The 18,757-nt window shown below is 47.3% G+C and overlaps 1 protein-coding gene across 8 annotated transcripts in view; it reads left to right on the plus strand.

Annotated features, from left to right (window-relative positions):
• Nucleotides 1–18,757, plus strand: part of LEKR1 (leucine, glutamate and lysine rich 1) — a 63,607-nt gene that overhangs the window by 9,441 nt on the left and 35,409 nt on the right. For 5 of the 8 annotated variants that reach the window (XM_021395014.1, XM_021395006.1, XM_021395008.1 and 2 more), the window contains exon 2: nt 14,461–14,675. In XM_021395014.1, coding sequence (XP_021250689.1) covers nt 14,461–14,675 — 215 coding nt within the window. Of the gene's footprint in view, nt 1–5,330; nt 6,090–14,460; nt 14,676–18,757 lie in introns of those variants that run through there. The other 3 variants (XM_021395010.1, XM_021395012.1, XM_021395013.1) reach the window with 3 other exon arrangements.

Here is an 18,757-nt window from a genome sequence, read left to right on the forward strand (position 1 = left end):
TAAGGACATGACTAATCCCCTGTGACAGCCCTGTGCTTGCAGCCTGCTGCTCTTACTGGTGCACCGGGAACTGCCACGTTCCACCATGGCAAATGGCTGTACCTTGCTATCTGCACAAATACCTCTGGCAAGTCATCGTGCTACGGCGTGTCCACGCAGCTCAAAAGCTGTGGCTACAGTTCACTGGTGCAAAGATACTGGTGAAATATTATGTAAACAGGAAGAAAATATGCCTGTTCCCTTAGTGACTCCATAGTGACAGGCAAACGCTGTCCAATTTCACAATTATCTCTCTCCTCTTAAGGGTCTAGTTTTGCTCTCTGTTTCTCCCACTGTCAGGTGAGTGAGGCAAGCTGGCTGCAGCACCGCACGGCACTCAGCCCACAACATGGGCAGCCCCTGCGCTCCTGACCCCCACTGCTCCCCAGAGACAGCTGCTAGGCAGCTGAAACACACACTGTGAGCAGCAAGAGCTGTCAAACAGCTGTCATGAGCCTTATCTGGGAGGGAAGCAGTGCAGAAATCCGAACGGAAGCCATCCCACGGGCTGGCGCTCTCTTGCAGCTTGGCAGAGGAGCACGCTGCTGGTGGAAGGCTGCCTCCCAAACCCACCTGGCACCAGATACGCTCTTAGCATGGCTACAAGCGCTCCTTTGTGCGTAGTCCTGATAACACATTTCGTGCTCCCAAACATCTCAACAGTTTCTAGGCCTTTTACTGACCACTGTGCCAAATCCTTCAAGACAAGTGACAAAGAAACCTAGAGCAAATGTTTTGTCTAAAATTTCCAGTCTTTAACCACTTGAGATAATTGCAAGTAGTAAACAGATTATGTAAATCGTGACTTGCTGACAGATAATTCACAGAAACGAGACAAACTGCGGTGCTGAGCAGGTCGCCGTGCTCTTTGTAAGTGCTTTAGGAGACCTGAAGCAACCATGCTGGAGCTTTCTGTGTTGGCTTCTGTTCCAGGTTGCTCGTAAACGGGTTTGCATGATGATGGCGATGCCTGCCACAGCTCATTTGTGTACAGCAGCTCTCCCGAGCTGGCAGCTCAGCCAGCAGCAGAGCGGCTGTGCAGTGCAGGTCACCTCCCATGGCCACAGGCCGTGACTGCAGGGCTGGCTTTGCTCTGCGCACTGCGATGGCTGTGCCATCCGTGTTGGCAGTGCACAGCAGAATCAAGCCAAGCTCACTTGGCCATCACCTCCCCCAGTACCTATCTTCAGCTTAAAGGAAAAAGAAAAAATAATTTTTTTCGGCGCTTCTGTAATGTCACCTATAGTTCAGGCAACAAAATTACAGGAGCCCACTTTGGATTCTTGATCTCACCCCACTTAAAGTCAATGAATGTAAGAGGAAATAGGTCAGGCTCTAATACAGAGCAGGAAAATTCTTATTGTTTCATATCTTGCCCAAGATTCACATACAAAGGCATAAGGATGTGGCTGGATGTTAACAACAGTGTTGTAGCTACAGCATGCAATCAGCATACACTCGGGGCTATCTCTTTGTGGGGCATAAATTTAAATTGTCAGGCCATGCCATGGAAATGCAACATTTGCATTTTCCTATCAGAATGTGCCAGGACGTTACACTGCAATCACAAATCATGAGGTAATAAGGTGAAGAGGGAAGGAGCAGCCTAATCTACTGCAAATGACTCACTGTTATTTAGCATTTCGAAAGGGCGCGCATAGCACCAGGAGATGAGGCAGGGCCGGAGAAGCTCCCAAACTGTTTCAACAGCAGATAACCTAATACAATTCTGGACTTCAAACCCTGACTGTCCTCAATAATCCTCCTTCCTATGAACGATCCCATTTGCTTAATCGCTGAGGGACTGCAGCATCGTTTTTGCATGCTGATCTCAGCATGATGGACGTGGGCGTACCGGACTTGCCTCCCACATTCAAGTCAATGTCACCATTCTTCTTTGACATTCCCATTCCTCTAAACACCCAGGCTTCCTGCATCTGCTTTTTTCTTTCCCTGTTTCACAGTTACTCCGTAGTTTCCTCACCATTGCATGAGACACATTTCTTCCAGTAGCTCACAAAGGCTACAGGCAACATCTGTCTTGTTTCATCTGCTCTCACCCTCGTTCAGTGGGGAGGGCTGTGTGTGCAGTGCAGTTTTCATTTTGGCAGGATTTTCTTTCTCCTTTCTTTCTTTCTTTCTTTCTTTCTTTCTTTCTTTCTTTCTTTCTTTCTTTCTTTCTTTCTTTCTTTCTTTCTTTCTTTCTTTCTTTCTTTCTTTCTTNTTTCTTTCTTTCTTTCTTTCTTTCTTTCTTTCTTTCTTTCTTTCTTTCTTTCTTTCTTTTCTTTCTTTCTTTCTTTCTTTCCTTCTTTCCTTCTTTCCTTCTTTCCTTCTTTTTTTACAACCAGCAGTATAAATGGTCTCCTCCCTGCAGATTGTGTGTTTAAATTAGGAGAAAGCAGATCAGGCTGCCTGCAGACAGGGGGAGGGGAAAGATTTATGGTGCTTCTGAGTTCCCGTGGGAGTTTCCTAGCGGGCCCCTGGGAATCTGCTGAGCCCCGCAGGGATGAACCTCACCCATATGTGAAGGTTCTGTTTCGCAGGAGGAGCCATCAGAAGTGCCACCATCGTCGTCGTTCCCAGAGCTCTGGCTGATCTTTCAGATACGCTGCCTTAACAAACAAAACCTTGAACCCTCCTGCAGCCATCTCCCCGGCTCCTGCTTGGTCATTTCCTCCCCTGAGCACGTCCTGCTGGCTGGCCGTGCCTCGTGCCTTTCGTGCCTGTTCCTAACCTGCTGGCTGCTCAACGGCCTCTGCGCTCCCTTTTTCGTTCTCACTTCAGCCTTGTATCTGGGACACTTTTCCTGGCATCCTTCCCAAGTTCTCTCGCTGCCAGCTCGGAGTCAGTACGAGCTTCTTGTCTTCCCTTTCAAATCCTTTTCTATCAGGGCAAATAAACCCACTGTCCTCTACACATACACTATTGATATTATCCTTGACAGATCTTCACTCCTGGCACTCAGCTGCCGCTTAATCATACAGATTCCTCCTCTGATTCACCTCATGTGCTCTTGCAGCCAGCAGCTTGTCTTTGATTTGGCAATGTCACAACGGGAGCACTGGGATGCCCTCCCTCATTATCCGATTCTCGCCCCGCATGCCCCGTCATTAGCACGCTCCTATTTCACTCAGCTATTTGGGCTGGCGATGTGCCACCTCCTGCGTCCCCTGCCTCTGCCTTTCCGCCCCACTGCCAGTGCCCTGCTCCTTTATGCTCCCCGATTTTATCGTTTTCACGCTGCTTTGCAGAGCTTCTATTGCTCTGCTATTGCTTTGCACAGGATGACCTGCCTGACCTTGATTTCCAGGTAGCCCTCAGATCCCCCCTCCAAACATCCTTCCACTCTCCCAGGACGATCTCGTCCTTGTGACATTGGTGGGGGGGGGGGGGGGGGGGGGAGAGCAAACCAACCAAACCTAGCAAACAATATGACTCGAAAACAGGAACTAACATGATGTGCACGCAGCACCAGAAATAACCTCGCTGCCGTACGCAGCACAAACCCTGTCCTTCCCCTGACCCCTCCCCTGCACGTCTCCTGCCATCTCTCCTCGCTCCGTCGGCCCGCTGCTCCTGCAGCCCCATACCTGCAGCCCCCCGGGGGGGTTCTTAGTGCTGCAAAACCGCCTCACTGCGCTTCCACGCACGGAAGGGCAGCCCGGAACAACAGGGCCAGTATAAAAATAGGGTATTTTCTTTTAACTTAGAATAATACTGCAGGCAAGGGTTCACCCTTGTGCCCAGTGGCTGCTCCTGTGTTGTGTGAAGAGGGTGTTTGTGTTTATTAGCCCTTTTCCCCAGCTGCCCCCTGGCGTGGACTTTGCTCCTCCGGGTTGGGATTTGCAAGCGGCGGGAGGCTTTCCACGTGTGTTTGAGAAGGTACAAAGCCTGCAGGAAAACAATGGAAATAGCTGGCTTATGACTGCTGCGTGTCACGCACTCGTTTCTCGCCTGTTGGTTTGTCCTTGGAGCTGCTCACGCCGCCTGGAACCCGATCAGGAGCGGTCCTGGTGATTGGGGCTGGCACGCACATCGGCCCGCGGCTGCGCCACGTGGGGAGCAGGGCCAGCTCCTGCCCTGCCGCCTGCGGGCACGGGGTCCTGAGATACCCCCGAAGCACAGCCACAGCCCCACCGCAGACACGGGACCGGGGTGGGCTTCTTGCAGGGAATGGTTGGCTGAGAGCAAGGCGTGAGCTGCCTGTCCGAGGTGATGTTTCCCCTCAGGACCCCCCGATCTTGAGTGCAGCAAGGAGAGCCCTGAGCTGAGTGCTTGGACCCTTCAGCCCCTGTGACGCTCCCCTCACGGCTCCCCATGTCAGTCCCCTCAGCCATCCTGTCAGCCCCTGACAACCCCCTCACGGCTCCCCACGACAGTCCCCTTAGCACGACGACATTCTTCCCCCAGCCTCTCCATGTCAGCCCAAGTCCATGCCCACAGCCCCCACGAGTCTCCTTGCAGCCCCCTCTATCTGTTCCCTCGGTCCCACGACCCTTTCTTCCCAGCTCTCCCATGCATCCCCTCAGCCCCACATCCGTCCTCTCAGCTGTCACATCAGTTCCCTCGCAGCCCCCACGGCACTCACAGCCCCCACGCCAATCGCCCCCAGCCCCGCGGGATTTTTCCCCTCGGCCCCGCGTCCCTAAGATCCGCACGGCAAACCCCCAGCCCGGGGCCGTGCGGGGGCGTGCAGGGAGCGCTGCGTGCCGCCCCGCCGCTTTCCCAGCAGCCGAGCCGCGCTGATCTCATCGCCGCGCCGCACGACAGCGCTTCCCCGCACGGTGCGGGCGGGCATCGCGTGCGAGCCGCCTCCCCGCCTCCCCCCCCCGCCGCGCCGGCAGCACGCAGGGCGAACAGCTGCCGCGAAGGCGCCGATCAAAGCCTCGCGCTTGGCTTTTTCGCACCGCTCCTCGTGAAATACCTCCAGCCCTTTTATTTTTCTGCCCTTTTTTTTTTTTTTTTTTTTTTTTTTCCTCCTTCTTCTTCTCCTGACCTTTGGCCATCTGTTCCCTCTGCGTGCGACCGCGCGATTACTTCGTTAAGTTGGGGGTGACGGCCCCGGGGAGGGGACACAAGCTCCTTATCCCCCGCCTCGCGGCTCGGCGCGGGGAGCTCGCCCGGCGCTGCCAAGCCGGGGATTAGCCGCGCGGCGCGGCCCCGGGCCGGCACGCAAGGCGGGAGCGGGTCACGGCGGGGCACACGCGAGGCGGCGGCTCCGGGGAGAACCTCGCCGGGCGGCCGGGGGCCATCCCGCGGCCTCGGTGGCTTTTTTTTTTTGATTCTCACATCTTTTTCTGATTGAAGCCCTTCGGTCGCGTTGCTGTACACGCAGTGGGTTTCGCCGGGAGCCGGTTCACCCAGAGGTTGAGCAGATGGCTCGCGTCCTGACACAGTGCGGCTGACACGGGCCGACGGGAAAGCAGAGCCCGGAGGGTCGAGGGCTTTGCGGGGGAGAGGGGCGGCCGCGTACAGCGCGTTGGGCGCGGGGAGGCAGACACAGCCCGCGGCGGGTGGACCTCACCGGGGGGGGACTAAGGTAAATGACGTCATTGTGGGGCACAGGTAACCGACGGGATGAGGCAACTGTAAGGCTCAGGTAAATGACGTCATTGTGGGGCTGAGGTAAGCGGGGGGCCGAGGTAACTGAGCGCGTTCCCGCCCGCTCCGCGTTCCCTCAGTGGGTGCGCGCCGCCGCTACCACGTGACGCACGCACGCGCCGTTGCCGTGGTGACGGAGGAAGCCGTTGGGGCCAGGAAATGGCCGCCCCCAGAGCCCGCGCCTTGCTGGGCCTCGGCCTCTCCCTCGCGGTGCGGCTCTGTTTGCCGGCTCAGCGGCGGTCCCTCTCTCCGTTCCCTCCCTTCATCTCCCTTCCCCTGGTCTCTTCCCGAGCCGGGCTGCGGTCCTGCATCCCCTTGGTGAGGCTGAGGGAAGAGGGCCTTCCCCGGGCAGGGCGCGCTCTGACCGTCTGACCTGTGGCGGTTCCCCGCTGCGGCTGGCCATGCAGCGGCACGTCCCTGTGCACGCCTTGCCTGAGGAGATTCGGAAGGTATGAAACGGGAAGGACCGGCGAACCTCCCGGGGTCGGGTACTGCAGTGACGTTCTGTTGGCCTTTGAGCATGGGTAACCATGGAACATGTTTTGGTTGTGGCTTTGGGTAGGATGCGTTCTCCCTTTTGATGTTATATACAGAGTGTGGCTTCAGGCATTAGCATTACATGTGTTTCTATAGATGTGCTGTGGAGGAACATATTCACTGTATGTGGTGGTGTTGCTAGGAGGTGAGCCTCAAGCTTTATCCCACACGGCATGTTCTGTGCCCTAAGTTTGGAATGCCCACAGAGCATAACGTGAAATCGTTCCAAAGAAGTGCAAATGCAATTAGGAACGGAACATTCCACTTAATCCTTTCTTTGTATCTTCTCATTGTGTGTGAGGGTGTTCTTTTTTTCGGGAGACCAATTCTTAGCAAAGTAATAAAGCTGCTGTTCATAAGGGGTATCTTATGGGCAGGCTGTGTGTGTGACGGTGCACACAAGTGGAACACGACTCGCTTCTTGTAACACTCTGAAGCTTTCACTTTGACACTGAAACACCCAGCTGTGCTCGTTTTTTGGCACGTGTCTGGTAATCGACAAATAATCTAAACATTTTCTATGCTTAGGCTAGCGGAGCCTTGAGAAATGCTTCCTGGGACAGTCAAGAATACTGTTGGACCCTTCAGCCCCCATGATGCTCCCCTCTGACTGACAGTTTCTGAACCATCAGTGATGATTTCAGAGAATTCAGAGATTGGGTAAGGGGCAAAGCAAGAGAAGGAGAGTACTTAGGCAAGGGATGAACCTGGGAAACTTACAGAGCCATCAGCAACTTTCTTGGCAGCAAGAAAGATGCCAGATTTGTTTGCTTATTTAGAAATCACTTTGCGAGTATCGGTGGGATAAGCTGGTTAGGAAAAATCAGTCCAAGTTTCTCAATCAAACAAGTGTGCCAAGTTAAGAGATGAGGTAGAGTGGAGGATTATTCTGAATCCAGTACTACTCCGTGCTTTTCTATGACTTAAGGCTGTAGCTGGTGGCACTTCAGCTACCTGTCTTTCACTTGGACTGGTTCCTGATCTAGTTCCCAGTCAGAGTGCTGTGCATGTGCTGACACGAGGAGGAGGCAGGTGCGAGAGCAGGCACAAACTGGGCAGGAAGAGGGTGACGTTATTTCATCCAGGGGGATTATCAGTGTTTGCTAGTTTTTGTTGAGCCTGGGTTTTAGCTTACAATAAGGAATACATTGGTGCCAGTCTAGGAGGGATAGTTGAGTGCTTTGTCTGCAGTATTAAGAATATCTTAGTAAGAATAGGGCGTATTTAAAACAAATGAGTCAGATGCATAAATACAAAATAATACAATATCTGATTAATATTCCTTGACACTTTTCATACATAACACTGCGGTGTCAGTTATCAGGTCATAAGCAGAATAATATTAACGAAGTTATGTTCTTATAAAGAAAACAAATATTCTGGAAGGTATTAATTACAGGAATTGCGTGTGAAACTTGGCCTCAATTTTCCTCTCGTCAGAGCTGCTGAGGTGTCGGTTCTGAGCTGCAGGCTTTAAGAAAAATAACACGACCGATGGGAATTTTGAAAAGAGCCAAAGTGGCAAAGAGCTTAAAAGCTCTGTTCTTCTAGTAAAGGGCAATAAAACTAGATTTGGTTATTATAGAAGGTGCTTGAGGGCACAGTAACAGTGTTCACGTGTGTAGGAAGGCAGTGGCTGTCCTCCATCTCTAGATACAAATTAATCTTATCTTCACTGTTCTGGACTTGCTTTGGTTGAATGAGATGAACTCCAGAATTTGGGGTAGTGAGCGCTGGAGCAGCTCACCCACGGAAGCTGTGGAATTCCTCCTGTGGTGCTGCAGAGGACAGGTAAAGCCAATTTTTGCTTTGGAGTGGAGCACTGAGTGGGCAAGCTCTGTTTTGGTTCTGTGGTATGCTGTTAACAAAAATGTCTCCGTGCAGAAGGTACACTGGTGCTTCTAAATATGAACACGAGTATTGTCAAGTTCCTGTCCCATCCCACCCAGTTACCTCAGTGTGAGATACATGAGTTCTAAGGCAATGACAGGCCAAGATTTTGGGATCAGTTAAGAGCCGTGGTTTTACACATCCTTTGCTGCTGCTCAGTTTCTTCACTCAGTTGATTTCTGTTGTAGTTGCAGGATGGTTACAAGATAGGGGCTTGGTTACAAGTCATCCTCACAATTTCCTGTATGTGTATTTTCTACCTTTTATGTACACATTATTATTCCCTTCACATTCTCTGCTTAGATTTTATAGCATCTCTTTTGGAATCTTTCTTTCAGTTTGCTGCTAGCATAAGCAGGACTTGTGCCAGCTGTAGATTGTTGTGCCAAACGGAGCACATGCTCCCAACATGTAGCTAGCTGGCCAGTTGAACATATGTATCCAGAGGGAGTATGTTAAGCATTGTAATTTCAGCTGCACAATCACGAATGCTCAAGGCTAGGTGCTGGTTTGGGTTGGCTCGTTCAGCTGCATGCTCGTGAGGTTGTAGTGCTCAGAGCAGATCAGAGCAGGGGATGCAGAGCAGAGCCATCATTGTTCCGCTCTCCTGTGCTCTGGGTGCATGGAGCTTTGCAAGCCATCTGTCAGCTCTTTAGGCAGCAATACCACTGTCTCCAAAACAATGCTCTTCTGGAGGATGTGGTAGTGAGGAGTAGGGATACTGCCTGTCCTGCAGACAGCTCTCAAACAGAGTCTGCCTGGGAAGAAGACCTGTTGCAGCCATGGATGTCATAGCAGAAGCTGAAGTAAATTGACCATTTGCCAGCTGGGCCCAGCAGGTGTTGGCCACTATGTTATTAAAACTTTAAAGGTTTTAATCTAGAGGAGAAGAAACTTCTTGACATTTTAAGTAAATTAAAGACAAGGAGGGATTTAGTTGATCAGAACTTGAGGAATCTTTGGCTTTGAAAATCATGTAAGAATTTTAGCTGGCCCTGGTTCTCTCTGTCTCCCCCCTCTTCTCGGGGAGCTTCATGAGCTGCCCTCATGAGATCTTGTGCCATTCACATTGCAAATGAGTGCTAAACGGGGAAAAAAAAAACATCAGGTAAGTGAGCATCCACGTGTCCTTTCAATGTGAGTAGATTGGAAGATACAGTTTTTGTCAGATTTTCATCTCAGTGAAGTGGGAAGCAAAACTGCAGCCACCTACAGAAGAGGGTCAAGTGACGCCCTGAGTCATCAAAGTAGCAAACAAAGTTATATTTCATTCTATATTTTACTTGGCAAATAGATGATCCTTACTTAATACAAATAACAAAATTAATCGGGCACGAGATATCCTTAAGTGTTACTGGTTCTTTCATCCTGGGAGCTTAAGAAAGTGAGCAAACCAGGAGCTTTGAAGCTGTGTTGTACATCAGTACAGGATGTTCCATGGTATTTGACTATCCACAAAACATCATGTGCATTGCTAGGAGCAAATGGTTACTGATTAGATTAGCCACGTGTGCTATAGATTGAGCACACTACGGTATCTTTATGAGCACATCACAGTTATCTTTAACTTTCCTTACTTTTCCTTGCTTTCTTTGAACCTGGGATTATTTTTCTTCCCATAGGTTCTTACGCAGTTCCAGCTGTGTTAATTAGCTGAAGAATCAAATCTGTCCTGTCCATCGAGACTGACTTTGTAGATGTGAGTGGCGCGCAGTGTAGCTATGAATATAATACTTGAAGCAGTGTTAATATCAATAGCGATTTAGAAGCAGCAGTGTTTCTGTTCACACCCTCTGGATGAACACAGTGACATTATGTGAATGTTCTCAGTGGCTGTAATGTGCTTTGCAAAAGTGGTAAGAGGTGCACAGCTCTCCTCGCTGAGCTGGTTAGCCGTGGGCCTGTGGTTGATTTGGCCTAACTGGATTCCAGACAGTAACAGCAACCTGCTTTGTTACCGGTGTTTGCTGGGGTATTGGAGGATTTGTAAGAGCAGTTCTTCTGAATGTGGATAATGATCTTTAGTTCGTGGAGTTCTGGAGGTGCTGTGATGCGTTTTGATCTCTTGCTGTAGTCATACAGCAAGTCAAACAGGGCTAGGGCTGTACTCACTGTGCTCAAGTGTTTCTGTGTCCTTTCCTCAGCCGCCTGAGGGATTACAGAAGCCCTTGCCTCGCGAGCAGCGCGGCCTGCACAGCACTGTGGGCATGTGGTGGGTGTTAGCAGTGCTCGTGTGAGGCTCTGCAGTTACTAGCAATGCTGTATGCCCTTTTATGATTCATTAGTCAGCTTTAAACGCAAGCAGGAAATCATTAAAGCTACCTGAAATATGAGTATTGTTTCCTGTTGTGGCAAAGTAATTATTTCAGGGCATATTCTGAATGAAATGTCTGGGACCAGGGCATTCTGTTTTTACTGCCATCCTTTTCTCAGTGGTGTTCATATGTATTCAGGGCAAGTACTGTGGCTTTTATTTTGCATCTGCTGCTTTTATGGACGTTGAGTAAATAATTATGTATGCAGCATGGCTCAGCATTGCAACCTGCAGTGGCTTGGCACTGCAACCTGGAACGCTTTCGGGCTTGATGCTGGCTGAAATCTGCTCACAGGAAACTTTCTTTTTTTAGGAAGTGCAACTTCTACAGGGACTCTTAGAATCCTTCAATGGAAAAACAGATAATTTCAGTCAGGTAACTCTTCAGTTTTTCAAACAGAGCAGAAGACTCCGCTGTCTTCCTAGAATATTCCAAACGTCTTGAATAGTCTCCCTGACCGAGGACTTACGGTCTAGCTTTTAAGAGTCACAGCTGTTCCTCAGTTTCCTTTTACTGCCTGTTTCCAGCATCAGTGACCCATTATCTGGGAGCCTTAACGCCCAGGGGCTGCAAGTCCCTAAGGAGACTACTTTAGTGGGAACTTAGGTCTTTATGCGATTTTTTTTGTCACTGGAATTGGAAATACAAGCGGAAGAGAACATGGTGCCCAAGTCAACGCCCCCTGTAGTCTTTTGGTCAAGCAGAAATGATGTAAATTCCCATCCTGCTATTTCAGAAGCTTGAAAAGAAGCTTGTTATTCCAAGGACTAAAAATGGGCCAGACCATCGGTCTTTTTTTCCCCTTATAACTTATGCTGTCCGTATGCTTGCAGCGTTGAGTCAGACAGATGTGACTACCCATCTCCACTGCTCTTGGGAGCTGAGGAGATCCATGTAACCATGGAGTGACAGGAGTTCTTCCAAAACTGAACGCAGCTCTCAGTCGGAACTACTCCCACGGATGCTGTAGTGGAACAGCTGCTGGAGTAACGTAGCTGGGAGTGCTGCCTCATCATGTGGTTGTTCTGGACGTAGCTCTTGTCCTTTACAGCATCTGGTGTAAGGCATGTCAGAGCCCTAGCTCGAAACCTTCCGGATCAGATGTATTCCTTGTTTAAACACTTTGTCCTCAGTGAGTTTCTTTGTTTCTCTTTTTGCTGTTAGCACACAGTACTGTTCTGCTAAATCAAATAACAGAGGGATACTAAAAACAGCCCTGATATCTTTTTATGTCTTATTTGCCCTGAGTGTCCCTGTTCAGGCTGACCAAAACCACAGTATTAAATTACCTTCAGTCTTTTAAAAATCGGATTGATATTTTTTTCTATTCACTGCTTATCCTCACAGTCCTTTTTCTAGTTGCAGCTCTGATCGTTTCATTTTCTGTTCTTTCCAAACTGTCTTTTTTCTCTCATCTCAAATGCAAACAGGAAAAAGATAATGGCAACAGTCCTTTGGTCAAATGTAAATAGGGAAATAAGGAATCAGAAAGCAGAAATCTTATCAGTGATAATCCCCTCCCAGAAGAGGCAGCTCTGTAAGTAGAAGAACTAAAGAAGGTGGGTTTGCTGTGTGTTTGTGGTAATGGCTGATGAGCCTCGGTGCCACGGGTGCCAGGAACAGTCTCAAGTGGGATCTTCTGCAGAAGGCTCTGCCCTATGCACATTACCTGCCCAGGGCTGAGCTGTGCTCCAGGGCATTCCCTGGTAAGGGAGCTCATCAGGTCAGGTCCTTTGTGCCCACCTGGCTGTCTGACACCTCTAGAGCCCCAGTACTTCTGCCCGTGGTGCCAAGGTTAGTTATAAATGACCAAACATCCCGATTCACAAATCACTGAATGGTGACAGCAGAGAATTGATGCACAAAGAGAAATGTTATTTCTCTTGGAAACCGTGCAAACCCCAAATCGATTTCATTTGTAAGTCATTTTGAAAGCACGCTAATGCTTTCTGGCTTCAACCTTTAAGTCAGCGGAGCTCTAAGATGGCTTTGTCATTGTTTTGGCCGAGTGAGATCAGCACCTGCAGCATGGCAGCGTTCTTCTGTACCCGTGTTCCAGGAGGTGCTTCAGGTGCCAGCAAGGAGAGCTCTGGTTTGATGGTGGCAATGAAAACTAAGGAGAGTTCGGTGACCTGGTGTTGTGGTGGTGGTTTTCAATCCTGGTACCCAGTGAAATTTCTATAGCTGTTTGTTTGAAAGGCAGCAGCGGTGCTGCAGGAGAGCACGATGTTCTTTGGGGGATAAGAGCCCCCTCTCTGTCCTCCTTATAACAGCTCATTTTGTCCTTTTTCAATAGAGTAATTTTAGTGCTTTGGAACCTAACGATGTTTATCCCGAGTAACAGTTTCATATTTCCAAGCACAGTTTGCAGCTGCCAGGAAAAACAAGCTTGAGTTTTCGGTTCATTCAGAGCAACTGTAACGAGGGGTATTTTAAATGGGGACAAAACTTAGAAATCGGAAAGTAAAGTTCAGTCTGGCAATGCCGGGGTGGCCTGAAATATCATTTTTATCATGCTCTATCTAAAGCACTAAGGTTATTGAATCGTGAGGTAATGGATCTTTTCATAGTTTGTTTTTGAGAGCTGTTTTCCTGCCTCTTAGCATTGCTTCTTTCCATTTATCCCAGTGTTCCAAAATGTCCTTAGTTTAATTTTCTAGAACACAAGGTATTCTTACGTTTTACTTGTTCAACTTCTGAACTTAAACTGTTTGCACTTTTTCATTTTTTTTTACTTTTTGTTAGGCATTTTGTTATAAAACTTGCAACTATTAGTGTTAGTTACTACTTGTAACTTAATAATTGCATGACAGGTTGAAGCGTGCTTTAAACATTTAACTGGACAAACAACTACAGCTCTGGCTGCTGTCAGCTTCCAACTGCCACACCTCCAGGCTTGCCCATAACTTTCTGTATTCGTTGCTTGGAAGGCTGTCCCTTTAGCTGTGCAGTGAGTGTCCTCTGCTCCAGTCATATTTCTGACTGGTTCCTCGCAAATGCATCCGTGATCCAAGAACGGGGCACGTTCCAGGATGACAGAATGAGAGCGGCCCGGGCTGGAAGGGACCTGAGGAGATCCCTTGGCACGGCATTTGGTGGCAAAGGGAGCCAGGAGGGACGGGGCCTGGGATCCTGCCCGCTTGTGACCTGGTCTGTGCCAGTGAGCGGGTGCTTGCGTGTCCCGTATGCAAGTGTCAGAGCTGCTGGGTGGCTCTGGCTGCCGTAGTTGCTCCGTATTCCTTTCTTGGGCAGGCCTAGCTCTGCGTCACTGTAAGCTGAGTGGTTTTGCTTTTGGTTTCCTGGAAGTGAAAGTGATTAAAATACGCAGGGATAACCGATACACTGAGTAACAAGAGCGTGTCAAAGTCTGAACACGTCTGTCTGCTCATTTTATGACACTTCACTTACTGAAGAGCTTAGTGATTTCATCTCTTACAGAAGCGTGTTTCCTAGTTTAATAAATGGTGTTTTCAGTAAATGTCTATAATGTACTCTATCAATTATGAGTATTTCATACCTAGAAAAATGCTTACATTTTTCCACCACGCTCAAGTGCCATTTGCACTACATCACAGCGGTAGGACCCTTACTCACCTGGATTATTTTTGTAAAGATGACTGAGTTGCATCACTACTCACTTTTCCTTTTGCCTTCTCCGTTGGGTGTGAGATGTCAAAAAACACAGTAGCTAACCCTTTTCTGGCTCATGCAAGCGGGGATTTCAGTAAAGAGATAACTTTGTAAAACACAGAATACTTCATCTTCTTTTAAATTAATATATTAAACATAACTCAGAAATATTTCAGCGTAGAGTTCCAGTGGGAGTTCCTACATAGTAAATTGCGTAGTTGATTATCCTGGGAAGTTTCTGGTAAGCAGAAGTCCAGGTATGGCTTGATTTCATTTTGCTGGCATTGAATTTTGTCTTTATTTGTTACAGCAGTAATACCATCTGATCAGAAATGTTCCGAAGCATTGCAGAGTTTGAACTATTCAGATTCACGTAGTCACTCAGGTTTAGTCGCTGCGTTCAGCTTGTTTCTTGCATATACGTGCTAACAATTTTCTCTCTTTCTAGATGTCTCGGGATCAGACGGTGTGTAAGTACTGTGGCGTCAGCTATTTGATACTTCATGAATTTAAGGTGATGGAAGAAAAAATAAAAGCGATGGAAAAGGAGATTAAATTTTATGAAGGAAGTATAGAACGGGAAAAAGGACTGCAAGAAGAATTGCAGGCTCTTTACCAAGACCTTGAACGCTGTCGAGCTGATGGGGAATCTAAAACAGAAAGGTCAGAGCACATTGTCCAGTCTGATTTTTTTTCCTCATGTGTATGTATTAGGTTGTGTCATTCCAAAGAAGTAAAAAAATACAAGCAAGTTCTCTTTTTTTTTATCAGATATAACAGGTATACTGTAACATTTAAATCCCCTTTTGTGGCGTTCTCTAGACGTGAGTTCTGAATTCCTTAGTAGTTTAAAAACAGTTGATGTACTTAAAGGGAACAAAAGGCTGGAAGGCAGTTTGCAGGTATCTTCCTCCCCCCTACACCATACACATGGAAATGATCAAATATTTCATCTTATCGTTTTGTCATAAAAATATTTGTAGTACTTCTGAAGAAATCCCACAGCCCCGGGAGTTTCACCATTCTGAAGTTTGCACTTACTGTCTCATAGTACCACTCAATATCAGTGTTCGTAGCCTGGGAAGCTTACAGTTCACTATCTGTATAATGATACAGAACAGCAAATGATGATAAAGAATACTAAAACAATTCTGAACATCTTGGGTGCTGCTTGTGGCTGTGCTCCTCAGAAGTAGGAGCCTGCAAACGCTTACTGGCAGCGGTGTTGTAAAGGTCCTCCCAGTTCAAAGGGGCCTTTTGTACTCTCCAGAACTCCAGTACTGCAAAATGTCTGTGTGTTCAAGTAGAACAACAGTTAGAGTAGTGTGGTACGAGCAGAGGAAGCAGAAACTTGTTGGTAATTCCTTGCTCATCTGAATCACGCTGTCAGAAGCTTAAGTACGGGTCAGTCCCTCTGGTTCTAAGGGCTCCCATTCCTTGTATGACTGACACAGCTAGCAGCAATGGATCTAGGCCTGAAAACATGGAGCATTTGGAGTATTAAGGTGCTCTCCCAGGAGACTGGAAACACTGGGGGAGAAACAACTACAGATTGTCTGTAGCTGAAGCACTCTCATCCATTTACTTTTTTGCTTTGTTTTGCAAATCACTCATACTGTAAGAGTTTGGCATAGCTATTAATGGATTTGAGTTAGGACAGCGTTTGGTAGTATAGCAAATAAAACATTCATTTTAACACACGAGTTCACACAAGCTTGAATAAAACACGTATTTTGTGGCTCACCCTCCTTGTACTGTATCTCACAGCACTTTTTCATTGGAGCTGAACATGCCTCCTCCACTCCCAAATTGTCAGTGTTTGTTTTAAGAGCATGTTTCTCAAGCGTGTTGCTCTTTGGTCCTCCCAGGGCTCTGGGTGGCAGTTGTAGCAGCAGCAGCACACAGGTGTGTTAGCAGGTAGGTGACAGCATGTTCCTGATGAGGACCATTTGCCAGAGGAGGAATTACATTCTTGTTTAGCTGACTTTTTTTGTAGCAAAGCCGGAAGAGTTAATAAAAAATTTATCTCTGCGTTTTTCCCCCTAAGGCTTGGCTTGATTTAAAACCTGCTGAAATGAAATGGAGTACTTTCAGTAGGCTTTCATTCAGACCATAAATCAACTATTGTGCCTTGTTAAATCAGCTGTCTAAATATTCCTTATCTCCTTTGTACTATCCCGGGTCTCTCTTGTTACCTTGGGCCGTTGGCATAAACTAACTACTCAGCATATTATCTTCTGGTTCTTGTTGACAAATCGTTCTTCCCAAACTGCAAGTTTTTATCAGAAACCAAATACACCCTTTTTCATCTCTGGTAGACCAAGAGATTTAATCTTTCTTGTTAGATGCAGGTGGTTTCATTTTTTTTATATTCCTTTTTGGTTATTGTATTGCTATTGTCTGTACCTGTGGTTAACCTTGAAAGCCAGCTGGGAACTTCAGCTCTTGTGGAACTTGGTCACTTGCCCTTCTGGGACTTGTTCAGAAGAAGGGGAACTGTCGTGGGCTTACCACCCTAACCTCCTGGAGGTTCAGGTGTGCTGGAATTCAGCCCCTCTGCGTGGGAGCCCTGTGGTCCCTCGGGCTGAGCTTACTGACCTCACTGTATGTGGGTACCCTCTATTTATGGTCTGATCATTTTCCTAACTACCAATATAAAAAATATAAAATAGGCTTAAATACGCTTTTTAAAGATGATAGTGCTGAGCAACGTGAATGGGAGAAGAAGCAAAAACATCTCATGATGTGTAGAGACCTGAAGAATTGTATAGATATCACTGAGTAAGACTTGTCTGAGATCCCTTGTAAATGTATTCCTGAAAAGCTTTTTTACAAATCAAGCAGAAGGAGTTCACTGTTGATTATTACCATGCCTTAACATCATTTCTTTTCTATGCAGTTATCAAATTGCTCATAACTATAACCTCATTTTTCAATCTGTCGATTCAGCTAATGCTACTCCCTTAGAAGAAGCGATTCCTGAGTTATGTTGCGAGGGCAGAGATTCAATAGATTGTAATTACTGGAAATGAAGTTGGTAGCCGGATACGTAGCACTGGGAAATGAAATGTTGGGCTTCTTCAGAGGTCAGTTCTGAGCTGGTTGTGATGAGGCAGCTATCTTTCTGTCATTGCTCGCCAGCCTGGTCTGCAGTTTTACCTTTGGTTGAATGCAGATAGTTCAGACTGTCTTCACAATACACTTCATTTCTCTTGAGTCAATAAAGACAGCAATTAATGCAAGATCACTGTTTTCTCATACTTCTCTTTTAATTATGTCACTGAATGATCTACTGAACTCTTTCCTTTGTGCTAAATATCACCAAAATAACATGCTTATTTTGTCCTCCTCCTTATGGGGGTGAGAGTAAACAGAGTGCAAATGTCTTGCCTCGTCCACCTGTTCTTTTGTGTGTGAATGATGGAAAAATACTGGTAATGTCGCTTTGCACTCCGAGGCTGCAATTCTATGCTAACCTCATTATATCAAATCTTTGGAATGGAAAGAGAATGAAAATGTCTGTTCTTACTTGCAAGTTGCATTTGAAAACTAAAATGCAATGACATTTACAGGTAGGTAGGGGAAATTTTTCCTAAGAAGGTAATGCCAAAATTAAAAATATATGTATATCTATTTTCCGTTCAGCGATCACAGTTGCACCCCGACTTGCTTCTTTAGTAGCAGATGTTCAGTTATGGATTTGGCAGAGCTCTGCAGAGCCAGGTTTCTCTAGCAGGACTGCTGTTTGTTAAATTTGCATTTGCGTGCGGATGCATTATGGATGATCCATCTGATAACATTAGCCAACGCACGTGAATGTTAAGGCCTGACTTCTTACTACAAGTCATTCTTGTTTTCTCCTTATTTCTAAAATGGAAGGAAATGCTGGTGTAATGCCTCTGCTGTCCTTCGGTTTTGTAGAATACCTGTGGATTCCAGTGTTTATTTACTAGTGACAGTGAGCCACTCGTAGACAAATAGATCATTTATTTACCTGACTTGCATGAGTTGGCTCAGCTCTCTGTTAGTTCTGTGCACTTCCATTCATTTCATTACAATTGTGGGAATAACTCGGGAGTTGTTGAAAGAACAATATTTTCAATGTAGATAGTTACACTGCTGTAGCTGCGCTTGAAACATAAACAGATCAGAACCACTGCTATGATGAGAATGTTCAAAAGGTGATTTTTTGTACTTTAGAGAAAAGTACAGACGAGCTACCAACCCCTGTGGACAGCGTGGCTGTGTTTGCTGGGCTACAGCAATTGGTTGTGGCCTGTGTGTGCAGCGGGGCTGTGGCGTGATGGAAAGCTCCCCTGTGCACCCCAGGGGCCGTCCTCCTCCTCTTCTCATGCAAGCAGGTGCTGGTGGAAAAGAAATGCTGGGTTTCTTCTCCTGTGTGTCATCACAGGGCCATTTTGTTTCAAAATATATGTACAGAACTTAGAGCAAGTCACATGACGACATGGGGAGGTTGCTCTGTGATTACCAAGTAATGATTGTGAAAAAGCCAGATGTCAATGTTAGCAAATGCACTCAGCATTTGTCAACCATCTGCTGCAAGCATCTCTGCACACTTCCAGGGCATTGCATGAGATGTGCCCAGTGCAGCATGTGCTCTGCCTGCCCTGGGTACAAGCCAGGCTGTGCCCTGTGCTGGTCTGGCTGGCAAGAGGTGAGGCTGGGAAAGCCCACGGGTGGGGAAAGCCCCAGCTTGCTCAGCACGCTGCGCTGTCTGATCAGCT

This window comes from Numida meleagris, chromosome 4 (genome assembly GCF_002078875.1).
Source record: "Numida meleagris isolate 19003 breed g44 Domestic line chromosome 4, NumMel1.0, whole genome shotgun sequence".
Taxonomy (NCBI): Eukaryota; Metazoa; Chordata; class Aves; order Galliformes; family Numididae; genus Numida; species Numida meleagris.